The 17400-nt window shown below is 39.4% G+C and overlaps 2 protein-coding genes and 1 pseudogene across 2 annotated transcripts; all 3 read left to right on the top strand.

Annotated features, from left to right (window-relative positions):
* The first annotated feature begins 1771 nt into the window (after positions 1 to 1771).
* LOC125361468 (olfactory receptor 5B2-like) lies at positions 1772 to 2695 on the top strand. Its single transcript, XM_048359957.1, has one exon. It carries the CDS (start codon positions 1772 to 1774, stop codon positions 2693 to 2695), a length of 924 nt encoding a protein of 307 aa, XP_048215914.1.
* Positions 2696 to 4725: 2030 nt separating this feature from the next.
* Positions 4726 to 5660, top strand: LOC125362587 (annotated as a pseudogene).
* A 10569-nt stretch (positions 5661 to 16229) lies between these two features.
* LOC125361469 (olfactory receptor 5B2-like) lies at positions 16230 to 17162 on the top strand. The gene has a single exon (XM_048359958.1). It carries the CDS (start codon positions 16233 to 16235, stop codon positions 17160 to 17162), a length of 930 nt encoding a protein of 309 aa, XP_048215915.1. The 5' UTR covers positions 16230 to 16232.
* The last annotated feature ends 238 nt before the right edge of the window (positions 17163 to 17400 follow it).

The following is a 17400-nucleotide window of genomic DNA, read 5'->3' as shown; positions in this document are numbered from 1 at the left end:
ATGGATATCCCCCTAGAGGCTTCATTAGAAACACAGATGTTAAGTAAAGTGGGGTAGCATATCCCAGTAGTTTCAGCTACTTAGAAGACTGAGGCAAAACCATCATTTTAGCCTAGAGTTCAAGTCCAATCTTAGCAGTGTAGCAATATACAGTCTTAAAATACAAGAAAAAAGCTGTTGCTAAACGACAACATAGCCAAATAAAAAATTTTTGCAAAATGGAATGTGATAACAAAGCCAACCAGTGAGCTAAGGACATCTCTGAGGATTCCAGCTTTCATTCCTATGATCTGCCTACTGGAAATAGTAATAAACGAATGAACTGAAGAAAAATAGGCACTTGTACAATTGAAAACATGCATAGATTTATGAGAGGAAATTTTGAGAAAGAATGCTCACACAGAATTCCCAGAGAAGCAATCAATGTCAGGAACAAGGAGACAGAGAAACCCTGGAGTTAGGAAAGAAAATAGTTCAGGAGAAAGATAAATTTAGAAGGGAAGCTTCAAAAATTCAAACTCACCTACAACTGAAGTCCTTTGTGTCAGTATTTTGATCAAACCAACATAAAGACTAATAAGAATTAGATGAGTGCCAGAGCTCATTAGGTCATGTTCAATACCCAGGAGTTTATTATGTTTTATATTATCTTAATGATTATTACCATCATAATGACTCGTTGTAGGATTCATTGATATGTTCATCTTGCTGATGGAAATAGGATTTTCAGGGAAGTTAGGTTAAGAACAAAGACTCTTCGAAAATAATTGTAAGGTCTGATAAATATCAGTTGTTTTCTGTTACAGTCCTCCACTGCCTGCTCTTGCAAATAAACATTCAGGTTTAATTTGCTACCATAAGACCCATCACTGCTAATTTGCAGAGAGATTGGCATGCTTATTTAAGAATTAAATTTATCTTTGGATAATCAAAGTTTTCATGTCTTTAAGCTGTCTCTCTGTCTTCCCCTTTTCCATATATACACACCTATATGTATATGTACATACACAGAATATGTGTGGAAACTAAACACTGGTTCATTTATTTAGGATCCCTTTCTACTTCAAGGACTCATTCACTGTATATTTATTTGCATTACCCCCAACAAGGGGTAAAATATATACTAAAAAGGCACCCTTCACTTACATCATTCCCTATGAAAACATAAAACATAAGCACTGAGTTTGAATCAAAGGAATACATAAAAATTCAATTATCCTTAATTTGATGTAAACTTCAGACCCTGAGACCTAGCAATCACTTACTATGGTTGAGCATCTGCAAGGGGTAGAGATTACCGGTTCCTATTTGAGTAATATGAGCACATTATTAAACGTCGTGTGCTTCACAATTCATAGGAAATCACATCTACCAAGCATGTAGTATTATAGAGAGCAGACAGTGAAATCATCTCTAAGAGTCCACAGCCAATCTTGACAGGTGAACGTAATGAAGTGTCAGATTTGACTGAACTCAGAATTAAATTGTCAAATAGAAACATGAGTGAATTTCACCAAGTTATTAAGCTTTCTGCAACTTACTTTACACATTGTGAACACTTAAAATGGGGGGGGGGCTGATGAGTTAATATTCTTCAAATTCTATAGTAAGTAACACTATGAGTATTTAACGCCACAAATTTGGTTTTCAAGCTCATGCATGAAAAATTGCCAACAAGGTATTGTTTAACGTCTATATTTTGGACACAGATGTCATATCCTGTCCCTTTTTTTTCACATCTACAGAACAACTAGTCTCTCAGACAACACTGATGGAGAACAGGACAAAAGTTACAGAATTTGTCCTTCTGGGATTAACTGATGAACCAGACCTGCAGGTCCCCCTCTTTATCACCTTCCTCATCATCTACATCATCACACTGGTTGGGAACCTGGGAATGGTCCTTCTGATTGTCTTGGACTCTCATCTCCACACCCCCATGTATTTCTTCCTTGGCAATCTCTCTCTGGTGGATTTTTGTTACTCCTCAGCTGTTACTCCAAAGGTCATGGTTGGGCTGGTTAGAGGAGACAAGGTCATTTCCTACAGTGCTTGTGCTACTCAGATGTTCATTTTTACAACCTTTATTACTGTGGAAAACTACCTGTTGGCCGTAATGTCCTATGACCGCTATGTAGCAGTGTGCAAGCCCCTCCATTATACTACCACCATGACAACTAGTGTGTGCTTGTGTCTGATCATAGGATCTTATGCTGTTGGTTTCTTGAATTCTTCCACTCACATTGGGAATACCTTCAGTCTTTCCTTTTGTGCATCCAATGTGGTCCATCATTTTTTCTGTGATATCCCAGCAGTTATGGTTCTCTCTTGCTCTGATAGACTGGTTAGTGAACTGGTCCTTATTTACCTGGGGATTTTTCATATCTTTTTTGCTCTCCTGATTATCTGGATATCCTACATATTCATTTTTGTCACCATCTGCAAGATACATGCAGGTGCAGGACATCGGAAGGCTGTGTCCACCTGCTCCTCCCACTTCACTGCTGTCTCCATCTTCTATGGCACGATCATCTTCATGTACCTACAGCCCAGCTCCAGTCACTCCATGGACACGGACAAAATCTCTTCTGTGTTTTATAGTATGGTCATCCCCATGCTGAACCCTGTGGTCTACAGCCTGAGGAACAAGGAGGTCAAGAATGCATTCACCAAGATTATCTTGAAGGCAAAATAATCCTTATGGTTGCCAGTTTAAATATCTGGGATGCATAATACTTGCAGTACCTCCTTTTGGATTATCTGTTGAAACTCACACATAAATTCAAGTTTCTGATAAGGTCTATTGTATAGAAAAAGAGATATATGAATAAACATGTGAATAAGAATGGCTAAAATGTCTTGAATGTTTGTAAAAAATATCTTTAGACTAATCGTGAAATCTGTCATTCAGGGATGGGCCTGGTGTCACGGGATTGTGGAACAAGACCAGCCCATGCGAAGACAGTACTGTAAAAAATCACACACTCATGATATTCTTGCGTTTTTTGTCCTACCTCTATATAGAAATAGATGGGTATAAAATTCAATTACATAAGAGATTCATAATGTAAAAAATGCATACTGGCTTCCTATGCTGATATCTGCACATACATGGAGTAAATTTGCCAGAATTAAAGGTAATTTGGATATTGTGGTCATTAATTTTCTGTGTTAACTTGTAGCAGAAAGATTCATCACCTAGCTAAATGAATTTAAATGTAGACAAAGAGCAATGTGCCTTGTAACAATGTTCTCTTTTTCTCTCTGGTCTTCTCCCTTCTCTCTCCTCTCTTCCTTTTCCTTTTCCTTTCTTCCCCCTTCCTGCTCTCTCCTTCCCCCTCTTCTCTTCTCTTCTGTCACTGTCTCTGTCATCTTTGTCTCTGTCCCTCTGTCTGTCTCTCTCTGTCATTCACGTTGTCTCCCCACTTCATCTTTGTTTTCTCCTCTCCTTTAACTGGAAAAACACCTATTTCATTTACACTGAGACATGAGGGCTTCTAATCTGTGCCTGACTCTTGGGCTTTAGTTCTTCAAAACAACACCAGCCACATCTCTCCTCCTCTTCCCCGGGATTTGATTGAATTCAAACTAAATTTCCACATCTTTACTGCTTTGCAACAGTCACAAGGAACATTCAAGGACTTCCCAACTACCATAGTCCCCATAAGCAATCTTCCTCTGATACGTGCTTCTGCAGATCCTATTGATTCTGTTTGACTGAAGAACACTAACCAGTAAAACTAATGATAGAAATAAATAAATAAAATAAGTAATGAAATGAAAACAAATAATAAATTAGTAAATTAATAAAAATAAGAGAAATGAATAAAACACCAACAAAGACAAAGAAGAACTGATGGTTCTCGCTCTGTGCTATACAAGACATTACTAGCTGCATTTAGAACATGGTTAATGATTTAGATTATTTTTTATCTCAGTGAGTATCCAGAATTCAATTACAACTGTAATGCTCTGTCACATAGGGTAGTGAGATTTTATAATCTGATATTGTAGAACAATTATTTAATTGTCAATAGATTTGTGAAATAGACATAGAACTTTGACAAGTGAGAGGTACCACATTCAAGAAAAAAACTACCACAATAGCTTTAGCAACATAGCAATATTTTGCCTCAGAATAAAACATAAGAAAAAATGCAATATAAAATCCTGTGGTTAAATGACAGCATAGTCAAATAAAAGATGCCCCCCCCCCCCAAAAGAAACGGAATGCACTAACAAATCTTTGAGCTAATGACAGCTGCTCAAAAACTGGACATTTTCCAGACTGGTTTCTGTGATTTGTCTATAGGAAACAGTATTGGAAGACCGCATTTAAGAAAACTACAAAAGCAATACTTGCAAAACTGTTTGGTGTAAGTGAACTGAACACCTGGGCGGGGAGGGAAAGGGGGGGAGGGAGGGGGGCATGAGGGACAAGGCAACAAACAGTACAAGAAATGTATCCAATGCCCAACGTATGATACTGTAACCTCTCTGTACGTCAGTTTGATAATAAAAATTTGAGAAAAAAAAAAAAGAAGGAAAAAAAAATAAAACTAACCCCTGGATCAAGTGAAATCATGGGTTTCAAGGAAGAAATCTTGAGGAAGATGACTCACGTGGAATTTCAAGATCTGCAATAGTTACTGCTCAATGAGAGTCTGCATCTTGAATTTACATTGTCAAATCGCAACTCAAAATTTTTATCACTGTCCTATTTTTATGGCTACAGCACAATTAGAGACTCTCAAGAGAACATGGATGTGGATGGTGAAGAGGACAGAACTGGTTCAGTTGATCTCACTGAGACTGACCAGTAATTCATGTCTGCAGGTTCCCCACTTTAGAACCTTCTTCCTTAACTACATCATCACCCTGTTTGGAAACCTGGGGACAATCTTACTAATGCTCTTGGACTCACGTCTCCACATCCCCATGTATATTTTCTGGAGTGGAGTTGTGTCACTCTTCAGCTGTCACTCTTAAGGTCCCTGCCTACCTCTTCATAGCAGACAAGGACACCTTCTACAATGTTTGTGCTCAAGTGTCCCTTTTTGGCCTTTCCTACTGTGGAAAGTTATCTGTCAGCTTCAGTGGAATGTGAACACTATGCCCCAGTACTTAAGCCCCTACCTTGTACCACCACCATGACAACTAGTGTATGTGCATATCTGACCATATGCTCGTATGATTGTGGCTTCCTAAATCCTCTGTTCATGTAAGGGATACACTGAGTCTGTCCTTCTGTGAGTCCAATGTGGTTCATCACTTTTCTGTGATGCTCCAGCAGTCGTGGCCCTCTCTTGCTGTGATAGGTGTGTTAGGGAGCTACTTCTCATTTATGTAATGAGCTTTCATGTGTTTTGTTTGCCCTCCTAGTTATCTGGGTATCCTACATATTTATTTTTGTCACTATCTGCAAGGCATATTCCAGTGCTGGACTTTGGAAAGCTGTGTCCATCTGTGCCTTCCACTTCACCGCAGTTGCCATTGTCTACAAGACTGCTGTTTTCATGTACAGCATGGGCAGTGATCAAAATCTCTCTGTGTTTTGCCCAGTGGTTATGCTCATAAAGAACCCTGTGGTCTACAGCCTGAGGACAAAGGAGGCCAAGAATATATTCACAAAGATTTTATTGGGGACAAAACAGTCTTAACCACTTCAATTTCAATGAAGTGGGATTCACAAAACTTGGATTTATCCCTCTAATTTCATTTTTATGAACTATTTTTATTTTTCTAGTGAGTTTACCTTTAATCCCATTAAAGTTGATCTCTACACTGTTTCCCTTGCTTCTACAAGTGTGCTGCATAGAATAAAAACACCATTATATATAAAATCATAAAACTGAATGAGAAATAAGAATGACTAAGATGTTTTTGGTGCCCTGGGTATTGCATATACACTTGGATGAATTAGAGAAGAGAAGGGAAACTTCAAAATGATAAAACAAAGAGTAAAAAGTGAACCAGTGCTACAGCAATACTTAAAGACAATATGTTAAACCCAACAACCAGAAGCAACAGAGAAACACAGGAAATGAAAAAGAACAAAAAAAGAAGAGCCTATAACCTGCACGGAGCCAGAAAATCTTCGGGGTAACCCCCTCACCCCCACCCGAACAGGGCCAAGCTGGGAAAGGGGACCTGGTGCTGGCAAACGGGGCCGCAGACCTTCAGCAACCAGAGAAGCAACAGCTGAAAAGTCACACCAGGAGTGCAGAGTCCAGACAGCAGGAGCTCCACGGGCCCCAGACGGAGCGCAGACCGACCGAGACAGACAGAGGCGAGGGACCGGAGGTTGCTGGATGCAACGGCCAGGAACAGACATAAACAGCAGGGAACCGGGAAGGGCAGACGGGGAGAGCCAAACGAGGAGAGCCGGGACTGCCACCACCAAACAACCGATCGCCATACCCCAGCCCCCAAAAGCCCACAGCAGCGCGGGACCCACACACAATCCAGGACCAGTAAGTCTCCCTTTATCGCCCCCCCCAATGGGAGACCAGCTCTAGCAGAGACCCAAACCCTATAAAGAAGCTAGAGCTCCCTCCCTCCCCCTTCTTACCCCAAGGGAACAAAGGAGCCCCATATCTTGCGGCTCCAGGACCCTACAGCCTCTGGGAGGACACGGGAGCAGCACCCATCAAGGTGACTGGGAAACAATTTAGACAGGCATCCCCCAAAGCCCCAGCAGAGGAGCCTGAACTTGGCCACACCGGCCCCGCCCCCTCTACAGCAGTGGCCCTGGGACTGGTAGGCACTGCAAGCCCCACCTGAGGCTCCCTGGTCCTCACGGACTTTTTGAAAAGCAGTCACAGGCTTGCTGGTGAGCAATACCAGCCCAGCAGGGACACCTGGGTCCGAACACATGCCCCCCTCACAGAAGAGGCCCAGAGAGTCTGTGGGCAACAATCCGCACCCCGACACTTGAACCTGCTGGGGTCCACGCATACCGCCCCCCACAGCAAACTTGCGAGGGGAGGCACAAGCACTCCAACAACTCAGGGCAGCACATCCCCAAAGGAAGCACTAGAGTGCACACCCACGTGCCCCCCGGAGGGCCAACGTGGGCCAGGGTGCTAGCCCTCTAGCAGGAGGATCTCCTGCCCAACCCTCCGCAGGAGTGCACAAGCGGGCAAACTACAACACCCACTCTGTTAGGCGCACTCTGCACAGGTGGGCAGGGCCCCCCAGCAGCTGTTACCTAACACTTGGGCCACAGACCAAATTAAGGATGAAATTAACAAATTCATTAGCCACAACGACAATGAAAGCACATCACAAAGAAATCTATGGGATACAGCTAAGGCAGTACTGAGGGGCAAGATCATTGCTCTCAGCACTCACATTAAAAGAATGGAAGCAGAGCAGGTGAATAACCTCACGATGAAACTAAAACAACTGGAGAAACAAGAAATAATTGAATCTAAAATGACTAGGAGGAGAGAGATCACAAAGATTAAAGAAGAGATAAATCTGATTGAAAATAGAAAGATCATTCAACAAATAAATAAGACTAAAAGCTGGTTCTTTGAGAAAATAAATAAAATTGACAGACCCCTCACAAGACGTACAAATAAGAGACTCATATACGTAAAATCCAGGACTCCACCAGAAAAATTACAACAAATACACACGATATTCAAACAATCATAAGGAGCTATTTCCAGAACCTCTACTCACTAAAAAACAATCATTTTACAGAAATGGATCAATTCTTAGAGAAGTATAAACTTCCCAAACTGAATCCAGAAGAAATAAATCAACGAAATAAACCAATAACTTACAGCGAGATACAGGGGGTAATCAAGAGCCTCCCAACAAAGAAAAGTCCAGGCCCAGATGGATTCACCAATGAATTCTACAAAACCTTTAGTGAGGAGCTAATACCAATACTCCTCAAACTCTTCTGCGAAATAGAAACAGAGGGAGAAATCCCAAACTCATTCTATGAAGCTAATATTATACTCATCCCAAACCAGGCAAAGACCCAACAAAAAAAGAGAACTACAGAACAATATCACTAATAAACACAGATGCAAAGCTCCTCAATAAAATATTAGCTAACAGGATCCAGAAACTGATCAAGAAAATTATACATCATGACCAAGTAGGCTTCATCTCACAGACACAAGGATGGTTCAACATCCGTAAATCAGTCAGTGTAATTCACCACATCAACAGAACTAAAATCAAGAATCACATTGTTATCTCAGTCAATGCCCCAAAAACCTTTGACAAAATACAACATCCATACTTATTAAAAGCTCTGGAGAGAACAGGAATAGATGGAACATTCCTCAAAACAATAAAAGCCATATACAACAGACCAACTGCTAATATTGTATTAAATGGGGAGAAACTAAAATCATTCCCCCTAAACTCAGGAACAAGACAAGGGTGCCCACTCTCCCCACTTCTTTTCAATATAATGCTGGAATCCCTAGCCATAGCAATAAGGCAAGAGGAGGACATCAAAGGGATCCACATCGGCAAGGAAGAAATCAAGCTATCCCTATTCACAGATGACATGATCTTATATCTGAAGGACCCAAAAAACTCAGTCCCCAAACTCCTACACCTAACAAACCATTTTGGCAAAGTAGCAGGATACAAAATCAATCTACAGGGCTGGCGGTATGGCCTAATGGCAAGAGTGCTTGTCTCCTATACATGAGGCCCTGGGTTCAATTCCCCAGCACCACATATACAGAAAATGGCCAGAAGTGGCGCTGTGGCTCAAGTGGCAGAGTGCTAGCCTTGAGCAAAAAGAAGCCAGGGGCAGTGCTCAGGCCCTGAGTCCAAGCCCCAGGAATGGCAAAAAAAAAAAAAAAAAAAAAAAAATCAATCCACAAAAGTCAGCAGCTTTTCTGTACACCAGCAATAGACAAACAGAAAAGGAAATTATGGAAATAATACCATTTACAGTAGCCAAAAAAAAGAGTAAAGTACCTAGGGATCAAACTAACCAAAGACGTGCCGGACCTATTTAATGAGAACTATAAAAATCTAAAAAGGGAAGTCAAAGAAGACACAAGGAGATGGAAAGACATCCCATGCTCATGGGTAGGCAGAATCAATGTAGTGAAAATGGCCATATTGCCCAAATTGTTATACAAATTCAATGCAATCCCCATCAAAATCCCAGCTACATTCTTCACTAAAATAGAGAAAGCAACCCATAAATTCATATGGAACAGCAAAAGACCTGGAATAGCCAAAGCAATTCCAGGCAAAAAAAAACAACAATGCAGGAGGTATCACAATATCAGACTTCAGGGCTGGGGATATAGCCTAGTGGCAAGAGTGCCTGCCTCGGATACACGAGGCCCTAGGTTCGATTCCCCAGCACCACATATGCAGAAAACGGCCAGAAGCGGCGCTGTGGCTCAAGTGGCAGAGTGCTAGCCTTGAGCAGGAAGAAGCCAGGGACAGTGTTCAGGCCCTAAGTCCAAGGCCCAGGACTGGCCAAAAAAAAAAAAAAAATACCAGACTTCAAGCTCTACTATAGAGCCATCATAACAAAAACAGCCTGGTATTGGTATGAAAACAGACCTGAAAACCAATGGAATAGAATTGAAGACCCAGAAATAAAACCGCACTCTTACAGTCAGCTGATATCCGACAAAGGAGCTAAAGACATACAATGGAAAAAACAAAGCCACTTCAACTACTGGTGCTGGGAAAACTGGGCAGCCATATGCAGAAAACTCAAAGTAGACCCTAGCCTATCACCATGCACCAAGATCAACTCAAACTTTGAAACTACTGAAGGACCAAGTAGGAAAGATGCTAGAACTTATAGGCACTGGAAGGAACTTCCTGAATAGAGTCCCAGGGGCACAACAGATAGGGGAGAGACTCAACAAATGGGACTACTACAAAATAAAAAGTTTCTGCACAGCTAAGGACATAGCCACCAAAATAGAAAGACAGCCAACCATATGGGAAATGATCTTTACCAGCACAGCAACAGACAAAGGCCTAATAGCTGTCATCTACAGAGAACTCAAAAAACTCAGCCCCTCCAAGCCCAGTAAACCAATTAGGAAATGGGCAAAGGAGCTAAAGAGAGACTTCACAAGAGAAGAGATAAAAATGGCAAAGAAACATAGGAGGAAATGTTCAACATCACTGGCAGTAAAGGAAATGCAAATAAAAACAACCCTGAGATACCACCTCACTCCAGTTAGAATGGCCTATACTCTGAACTCAGGCAACAACAAATGCTGGAGGGGGTACAGGGAAAGAGGAACTCTTCTCCATTGTTGGTGGGAGTGCAAATTAGTACAACCACTTTGGAGAACAGTATGGAGGTTCCTCAAAAAGCTCAACATAGACCTACCCTATGACCCAGCCATACCACTCCTAGGCATCTATCCTGAACAACAGGTCCCAGGATATCAAAAAGACATCTGCACTTCCATGTTTATTGCTGCACAATTCACAATAGCCAAAATATGGAAACAACCCAGATGCCCCTCCACAGATGAATGGATCCAAGAAATATGGTACCTATACACAATGGAATACTACATAGCTATTAGAAATGATGAAATATTGGTATTCACAGGGAAATGGTCAGAACTTGAACAAATAATGTTGAGCAAGGCAAGCCTAGAACACGGAAAACAAAGGGGCATGATGTCCTTGATATATGACTGTTAAGGTGGGGGGAGGGGGAGACAGTAGAGACCAGGTCTGTGAAACCAAAAACTTCTTGTCAAATGGTATTTCCCACAGGTTTGGGTCAGTGACCTTACATTATGTAACTAAAACCAAACAATTACTCAACATATAAAGGTCAAAAACAGACCTCTCAGTGGATCACAATAGCTCAAAAGCTATGGATGTACGTTCATATAAGACAAGGATAAGCAAACCCTATTGTCGACATTACATTTAAAGCCCTAGGTGAATTTTCTTTGGTGTAGGCCACGTGGCTACTGTATATGTTTTTGGTACACTGTGTATTGTATATATGTCTACCTGACCTAGGAAAGGGAAAGAAAAACAGGGTGTAAGATATCACAAGAAATGTACACACTGCCCTACTATGTAACTGTACCCTGTTTGCACAACACCTTGTCAAAAAATTGTTCAATTAATAAGTAAATTATAAAAAAAGACAATATGTTGTAAGCCAACTAAACAACTTGGGGTGGGGGAAATTGGGGAGGAGGGAAGGTAGGAGAAAATGAGGGAGGAGGTAACAGGTTTGACAAGAAATATACTCACTACCTTACATATGTAACTGTAACCCCTTTGCACATCATCTTGACAATAAAAATAAAATTTAAGAATATACCAAAAGAAGACATTTTGAGGTCAACTTCACACTTAGGAAGGATATTGGCATGATGATTTTAAGGGACATGACATTGGCTACTCTGGTTGTTGATACAGTTTGTACAAATTAACTATTTTCAAAAATAGCTGCAAGTGCACACATATATTTATGTGTTTGGCCTCACTAGACAACCAAAGAAGAAATTTCATAATTGCTTGGATGTTATGGCAAATTCTGAATGTTCTCATGGTCATTTAATAGCACCATATTTATTCTGATGACAGCACAATTTCCATATTGAATTGTTGGCTTGCTATCTCTAGAAGGTAGTGGGTGGGGAGCATGTGAATAATCTGTACTAACAGTAACTTAATGCATATCCTAAAGAGTTAGATTCAAATATGTTTTGTTTCATTTGATTGATTCATTTGACCCTGAGCTCAAACTCTGCTTTGTGTATTTAGAATAGAGAAGATTTGTTCAAATCTGACTATACAGAACACATTTACAATGGAGTGACCATTACCTCTACAGCTTGAGCAGAGCCAACATTGTGGACCTTTCTTATTTTAAGAACTCTGTTCTTAAAATGTTCTCCATATGTTTATTTTTAATTATCACATCTCTGTCAAATAATATATATATGTGGAAATATATGTGATATATATACACATATATATATGTGAAGTGTCTTAATGGAGCCCATTACTTTATATTTTCTGTGTATGAAGTGAGAGGAAGGGAGTGTATCTATATATGTATGTATACATAGATATATACATACAGTATACTCTACTATATGACAATATGCTACATAAGTTTACAAGAGCAAATATTGAAAATACTAAATAGTATGAATACATGAACCAGGTGAGTTCAAAATTAAGGATTTTGTGGGAAAAAAATCTTTGACAAGCTGTTTTGCAGTTTTGTATTATTCAACCAAACAAATATATAACATTAGAAAAATAAATCTGGTTGCTAGAAATCTACTCTTATGAAATGAAATCTTATGACTACACAACGCTCTTTATTCAACGGTTAGATCAGTCATATTCATAATCACTAAACATTAAAACCAACGTCAATAGTTCCCAACAAAAGAAGGACAAAGAGCTATAATGTTCATGTATTAAAATACATCCAATGTCACACAAATGAATATATATATGTAGATCTCAAGTAAATGGTAGATGCCAGACCCATTGGCCATGTATTCTACAATACATTCTAGCAAAGTTCTTGGATAAAAAAATCTATATGATGCCATGGCACTTGTTGGGAGAAAAAGTTATTAATAGTAGGTTTAGATGAATTTGTTTAGTCAGTTGTGCTCTCAGATATATGAGAAGCGCCTAGACAAAACACCGAAAACAATATAATCAGCATTACAGTATGACATTTATCAATCAATTAGGAAAGTTGAGAACAAAAAAATAACTAGAAATGCAATATGTTTGCATAGTAAAAATAACTAGTGTGAAACAACTCCCACCCTCACCCTATGGACAAGATAATTGCTGCTGCCCTAGGAATGTAGGATGAGCACTGTGGATAATCTCGTGGGTTTTATCTCCAGAGATATGTGAGACTATATAATTATCTACAGATCTCAGAATGATTCATTTAAATCTCAAAATTACTCAAAATCAATTGTTTTGAAAGGATTCCATTGAATTCTTTACTTTGCTGGATCTTGTTTGTTCATTAGAGTGATTATAATTGTTGTTATACATAAGCCATCTTCTGACCTGAGGATTTGCTATGAACTTTCAATCATGGTCAGGAAAATATTCAAAGATAAGAACTACATCGATTGACTTTTAATTAACTATCACTCATGTTTTATCTAAAAAACATTGATTATAGACCTCATTCATTTGTTATTCACATATGCAACCTATGTTTGACAAGAAATGGAACTTTACATTTATTTTACAAATGCAAATAAGGTAAGCAAATCTTTCATGAAACTGAAAAAATTCATGGCAGTTTAAAAATTGATCAGATGCTAATGTTCTTTTCCATACTTTCCCTACTTAGAGAAGTTGGAAATTTTTGACTCCTGCCCATGAGATCACCAAAAAATTTGCAGTAACTCATGGCTTTATGATTTTACACTTACGATTGTAAATTGACAACTCCTCCGTCTCATCTAAGACACAGGTAAATTCCTATATTCCATAAACACTGTAAAAAACGTACTTCATACGAAAGCAATGGGGCAGCTATGCTTAACTGTGAGTTGTTTTAAAAAGAGAAATATGGTTTCAATATTTGTATAAAAAACTGAAATGATCCTGCCATATGAATGCTGAAACTTATATAATATAGAGTTCAAGTATTCAAATTACACACTATGTACTTTTCCAAAAATAGAAACAAAATCAAGACACTCAGATAGGCTAGCTGGAGACTTTGTCATTTGTCGTTATTAGAAGCAAAGAAACAAGCCAGCAAACAAACCTTAATGTACAAATACCCAGAAGAATAAAATGACCCTTCTTCAAATATACACAGATGTTACCAAGACAACCTGACATTCATTTTAATCTTTTACTTGCAATCTTATATGACTATTAATAATATTTCTGTTGTCATTATTATTATTATTATCAGTTTTGCATCTAAGCACATTGACCATGAGGGGACTAAAAGCATACTATTACATTGAAGACAGCTTTACTTTTTAGTTTTTTTAATTATCACTATAAAGATTTAGAGGATCAGATTACCTCTTAACCTTCAATTTCCTTGAGATAAGGTAATAATGACAATCAATAATAATAAATGACCTTACACAGACACATGCTTATCCACATATAAACTCACATTCATATATAACTATCTTTCTGGAGGACAGAAATATGAAATAGGTCCTATCAGGGATTGAGTTATTAGTGAGAAGGGAAAGACAAATGGAGAGAGTGAAGGAGGACAACATACTTCATGTTCATGTGTAAAAATAGAGCAATGAAGATTGTTCAGTTGTTTGAAAAGTGGAGTGAAGAAGAGGGAAAATGAGGGCTGGGAATATGGCCTAGTGGCAAGAGTGCTTGCCTCGTTCGATTCCTCAGCACCACATATACAGAAAATGGCCAGAAGTGGCGCTGTGGCTCAAGTGGCAGAGTGCTAGCCTTGAGCAAAAAAGAAGCCAGGGACAGTGCTTAGGCCCTGAGGTCACGGCCTAGGACTGGCCAAAAAAAAAAAGAGGGAAAATGAGAGAGAATGTGAGGTGATCAAAGTACATTGTGTGCAAAAATGGGCACACATGGTCAAAATAAGGCAAGACGATTGTTTTGGACTAGAAACTCTGTCACAACCAAAAAAATAGCTAGGAAATTCCTGTTGCTGCATGACAACATATCAAATAAAACATCCCACAAAACGGAATGTGCCAGCCAAATAAATCTGTGAGCCAGCAACATCCTGTACACTGGAGACTTGCAGCTTTGTTTCCTGTCATTTGGCGACAGGGTGACAGTAATGCAAGAATTAGTTTAAGCAAAACAAACTCTTTCACCGAAACAAAAATACGGATTTTTTTAAGGAAGAAATTTTGAAGAGGTGCAGCATGAATGAAATTCCAGGCATAGCTACAATGCTTGGAGTAAGGATACAGAGAAATGCTTCAGGACACAAAAACACTCCCTGGTCCTAGTGTTAAGTGAAAGGCAAATGGATGAGGGAAGTTTTCAGAAATCACATTTACCTGAAATATCAGCCACACAGGTCAGCATTCTCCTTCACCAAACATGATAGACAATGCTCCTGAGACTGTACTTGACACGGAGGATTTTATCCCCATTTATATTATCTTATTTAAATCTCGCAATAATACTTCATTGCAAGTCTCATTGCTCATTCATATTGCAGATAGAAATATAATGGTAAGAGACCAACTCCTACATGGTAATTGATAGGTATTATAAGCTAAGCGGTACATCTATTTTCATTCCTCATGTGCTTGCTCCTAGAGCTGCCTCTGCAAGTTGAATTTGCTTCCACCACCATACTAGCCTAGCCTACTTATAGACATCGTAAAGATGTTTAATGCTGATTCCTCGGTTACATTTATCTTCATCTGAATAAAACTTATGTGATTTTTCTCTATATCGTTGTTAACATGTTTAAATGTGTTCTGTGGGGAGACATTAGCATGCAGCTCAGAGCTTGTTAATTCCTTCAGGAACTTTTTCTCCTTGAAAGGGTCATGCACTCTTCTGGTTTTTTGTTTTGCTGGTGTTCTCTAATAGGAGAAAAATATACAGTGAAAAGGGTGCTATTACCATGAATCATTTAATGTATTTCCCAAAGAAATCATACTGAGTTTAAACCCAAGAAAGACAAGAAATAATTCCAGCATGTAACGAATTTTAGATTCAACTCTCAGATTAGGAGCCACATACTGTGTGTTAAATGTTTAATGGATCCAAAGCATACATTACTAACTCATAAGGGATATGAATAAATTGCTCCACTCCTTGTGCTTCATAATTTACATGAGTATAACAAATAACAACAAAATATTATTAAAGAAGGCAATGAATATACATGTAAATTTTCTATACACATTCCTGGCTGGTAAGCAATATTTAATTAATTAGTTAATTTAATTGTAATGAGTCCAGGAGAAGCCAATTGATAGACTCATTCACATAAGCTATTTTTATGTTCTTAAAATGTCTCCATCACAATTGACTAATTAGGACAACTTGAAATTGTGTAGATGATCCTTGAATATTCTTCAAATTCCACAAGATGTCACCCACTATGAAAATCATGCCCTAAATAGGGTTTTCAGACCCCTGCTTATCTTAAACTGAAAGGAAGAATTTTGTACTTTCATAGTACAATGTTAATTCATTATTTTACCATTTGTTTTGTTTCTTTTTCTCATGGCTACAGAGCATCTTGTGATTCTCAAGTAACACTGATGGAGAACAGGTCAGAGGTGGCAGAGTTCATCCTGCTGGGACTGACCAGTGACCCAGACCTGCAGGTCCCTCTCTTCATCACCTTCCTCATCATCTACATCATCACGCTGGCTGGGAACCTGGGGATGATCCTCCTGATTCTCCTGGACTCTCATCTCCACACCCCCATGTACTTCTTCCTTGGCAATCTCTCTCTGGTGGATTTTTGTTACTCCTCAGCTGTCACTCCTAAGGTCATGACTGGGCTCCTCGTGGGAGACAAGGCCATCTCCCACAATGCTTGTGCTGCTCAGATGTTTTGCTTTGCTGCCTTTGCGGGTGTGGAAAATTACCTGTTGGCCGTAATGGCCTATGATCGCTATGTAGCTGTGTGTAAGCCCCTCCATTACACCACCACCATGACAACAAGTGTGTGTACGTGTCTGGTCGTAGGATCTTACATGACTGGTTTCTTGAACGCTTCCATCCACGTTGCGGACACATTCAGTCTGTCCTTCTGTAAGTCCAATGTGGTCCATCACTTTTTCTGTGATGTGCCTGCCGTCATGGTTCTCTCTTGTTCTGATAGGCATGCTAGTGAGCTGGTTCTTCTTTACCTGGGGATCGTTCATATCTTTTTTGCCCTCCTGGTTATCTGGATATCCTATATATTCATCTTTATGACCATCTTAAAGATGCACTCGGGTGCTGGGCATCGGAAAGCTGTCTCTACCTGCGCCTCCCACTTCACTGCCGTCTTCATTTTCTATGGAGCTGTCATCTTCATGTACTTGCAGCCCAGCTCTAGTCACTCTATGGACACCGACAAGATCGCATCTGTGTTTTATAGTATAGTCATCCCCATGCTCAACCCTGTAGTCTACAGCCTGCGGAACAAGGAGGTCAAGAATGCATTCACAAAGATTTACTTAACGTCAAAACGATCGTAAAGATTTTCCTTTCAATGGTGTAGGATGTATAGAATCTTTTTTCATTTCTTTTGGCCTTTTTTATGGCCAGAGTCACAGTTTTAGACCCACATTTAAATAACTTTTTATAATGGGTATTCCAAATTTTGCAAATATAATATATCGAAAAAAAACCAAACATTAATCCTAAGACCTGAAGAGGATGACTAAGATACGCAGAGTGTGCCTGTCATAGCACTGATGAATGACAGTGATATGA

This window comes from Perognathus longimembris, chromosome 13, assembly GCF_023159225.1.
Source record: "Perognathus longimembris pacificus isolate PPM17 chromosome 13, ASM2315922v1, whole genome shotgun sequence".
Taxonomy (NCBI): domain Eukaryota; kingdom Metazoa; phylum Chordata; class Mammalia; order Rodentia; family Heteromyidae; genus Perognathus; species Perognathus longimembris.
This window is presented reverse-complemented; position numbering and strand designations above follow the sequence as displayed.

What these genes read in the sequence shown, in the direction of transcription:
- LOC125361468 (XM_048359957.1), top strand. Translation starts at nt 1,772, where the DNA reads ATGGAGAACAGGACAAAAGTTACAGAATTTGTCCTTCTGGGATTAACT.
- LOC125361469 (XM_048359958.1), top strand. Translation starts at nt 16,233, where the DNA reads ATGGAGAACAGGTCAGAGGTGGCAGAGTTCATCCTGCTGGGACTGACC.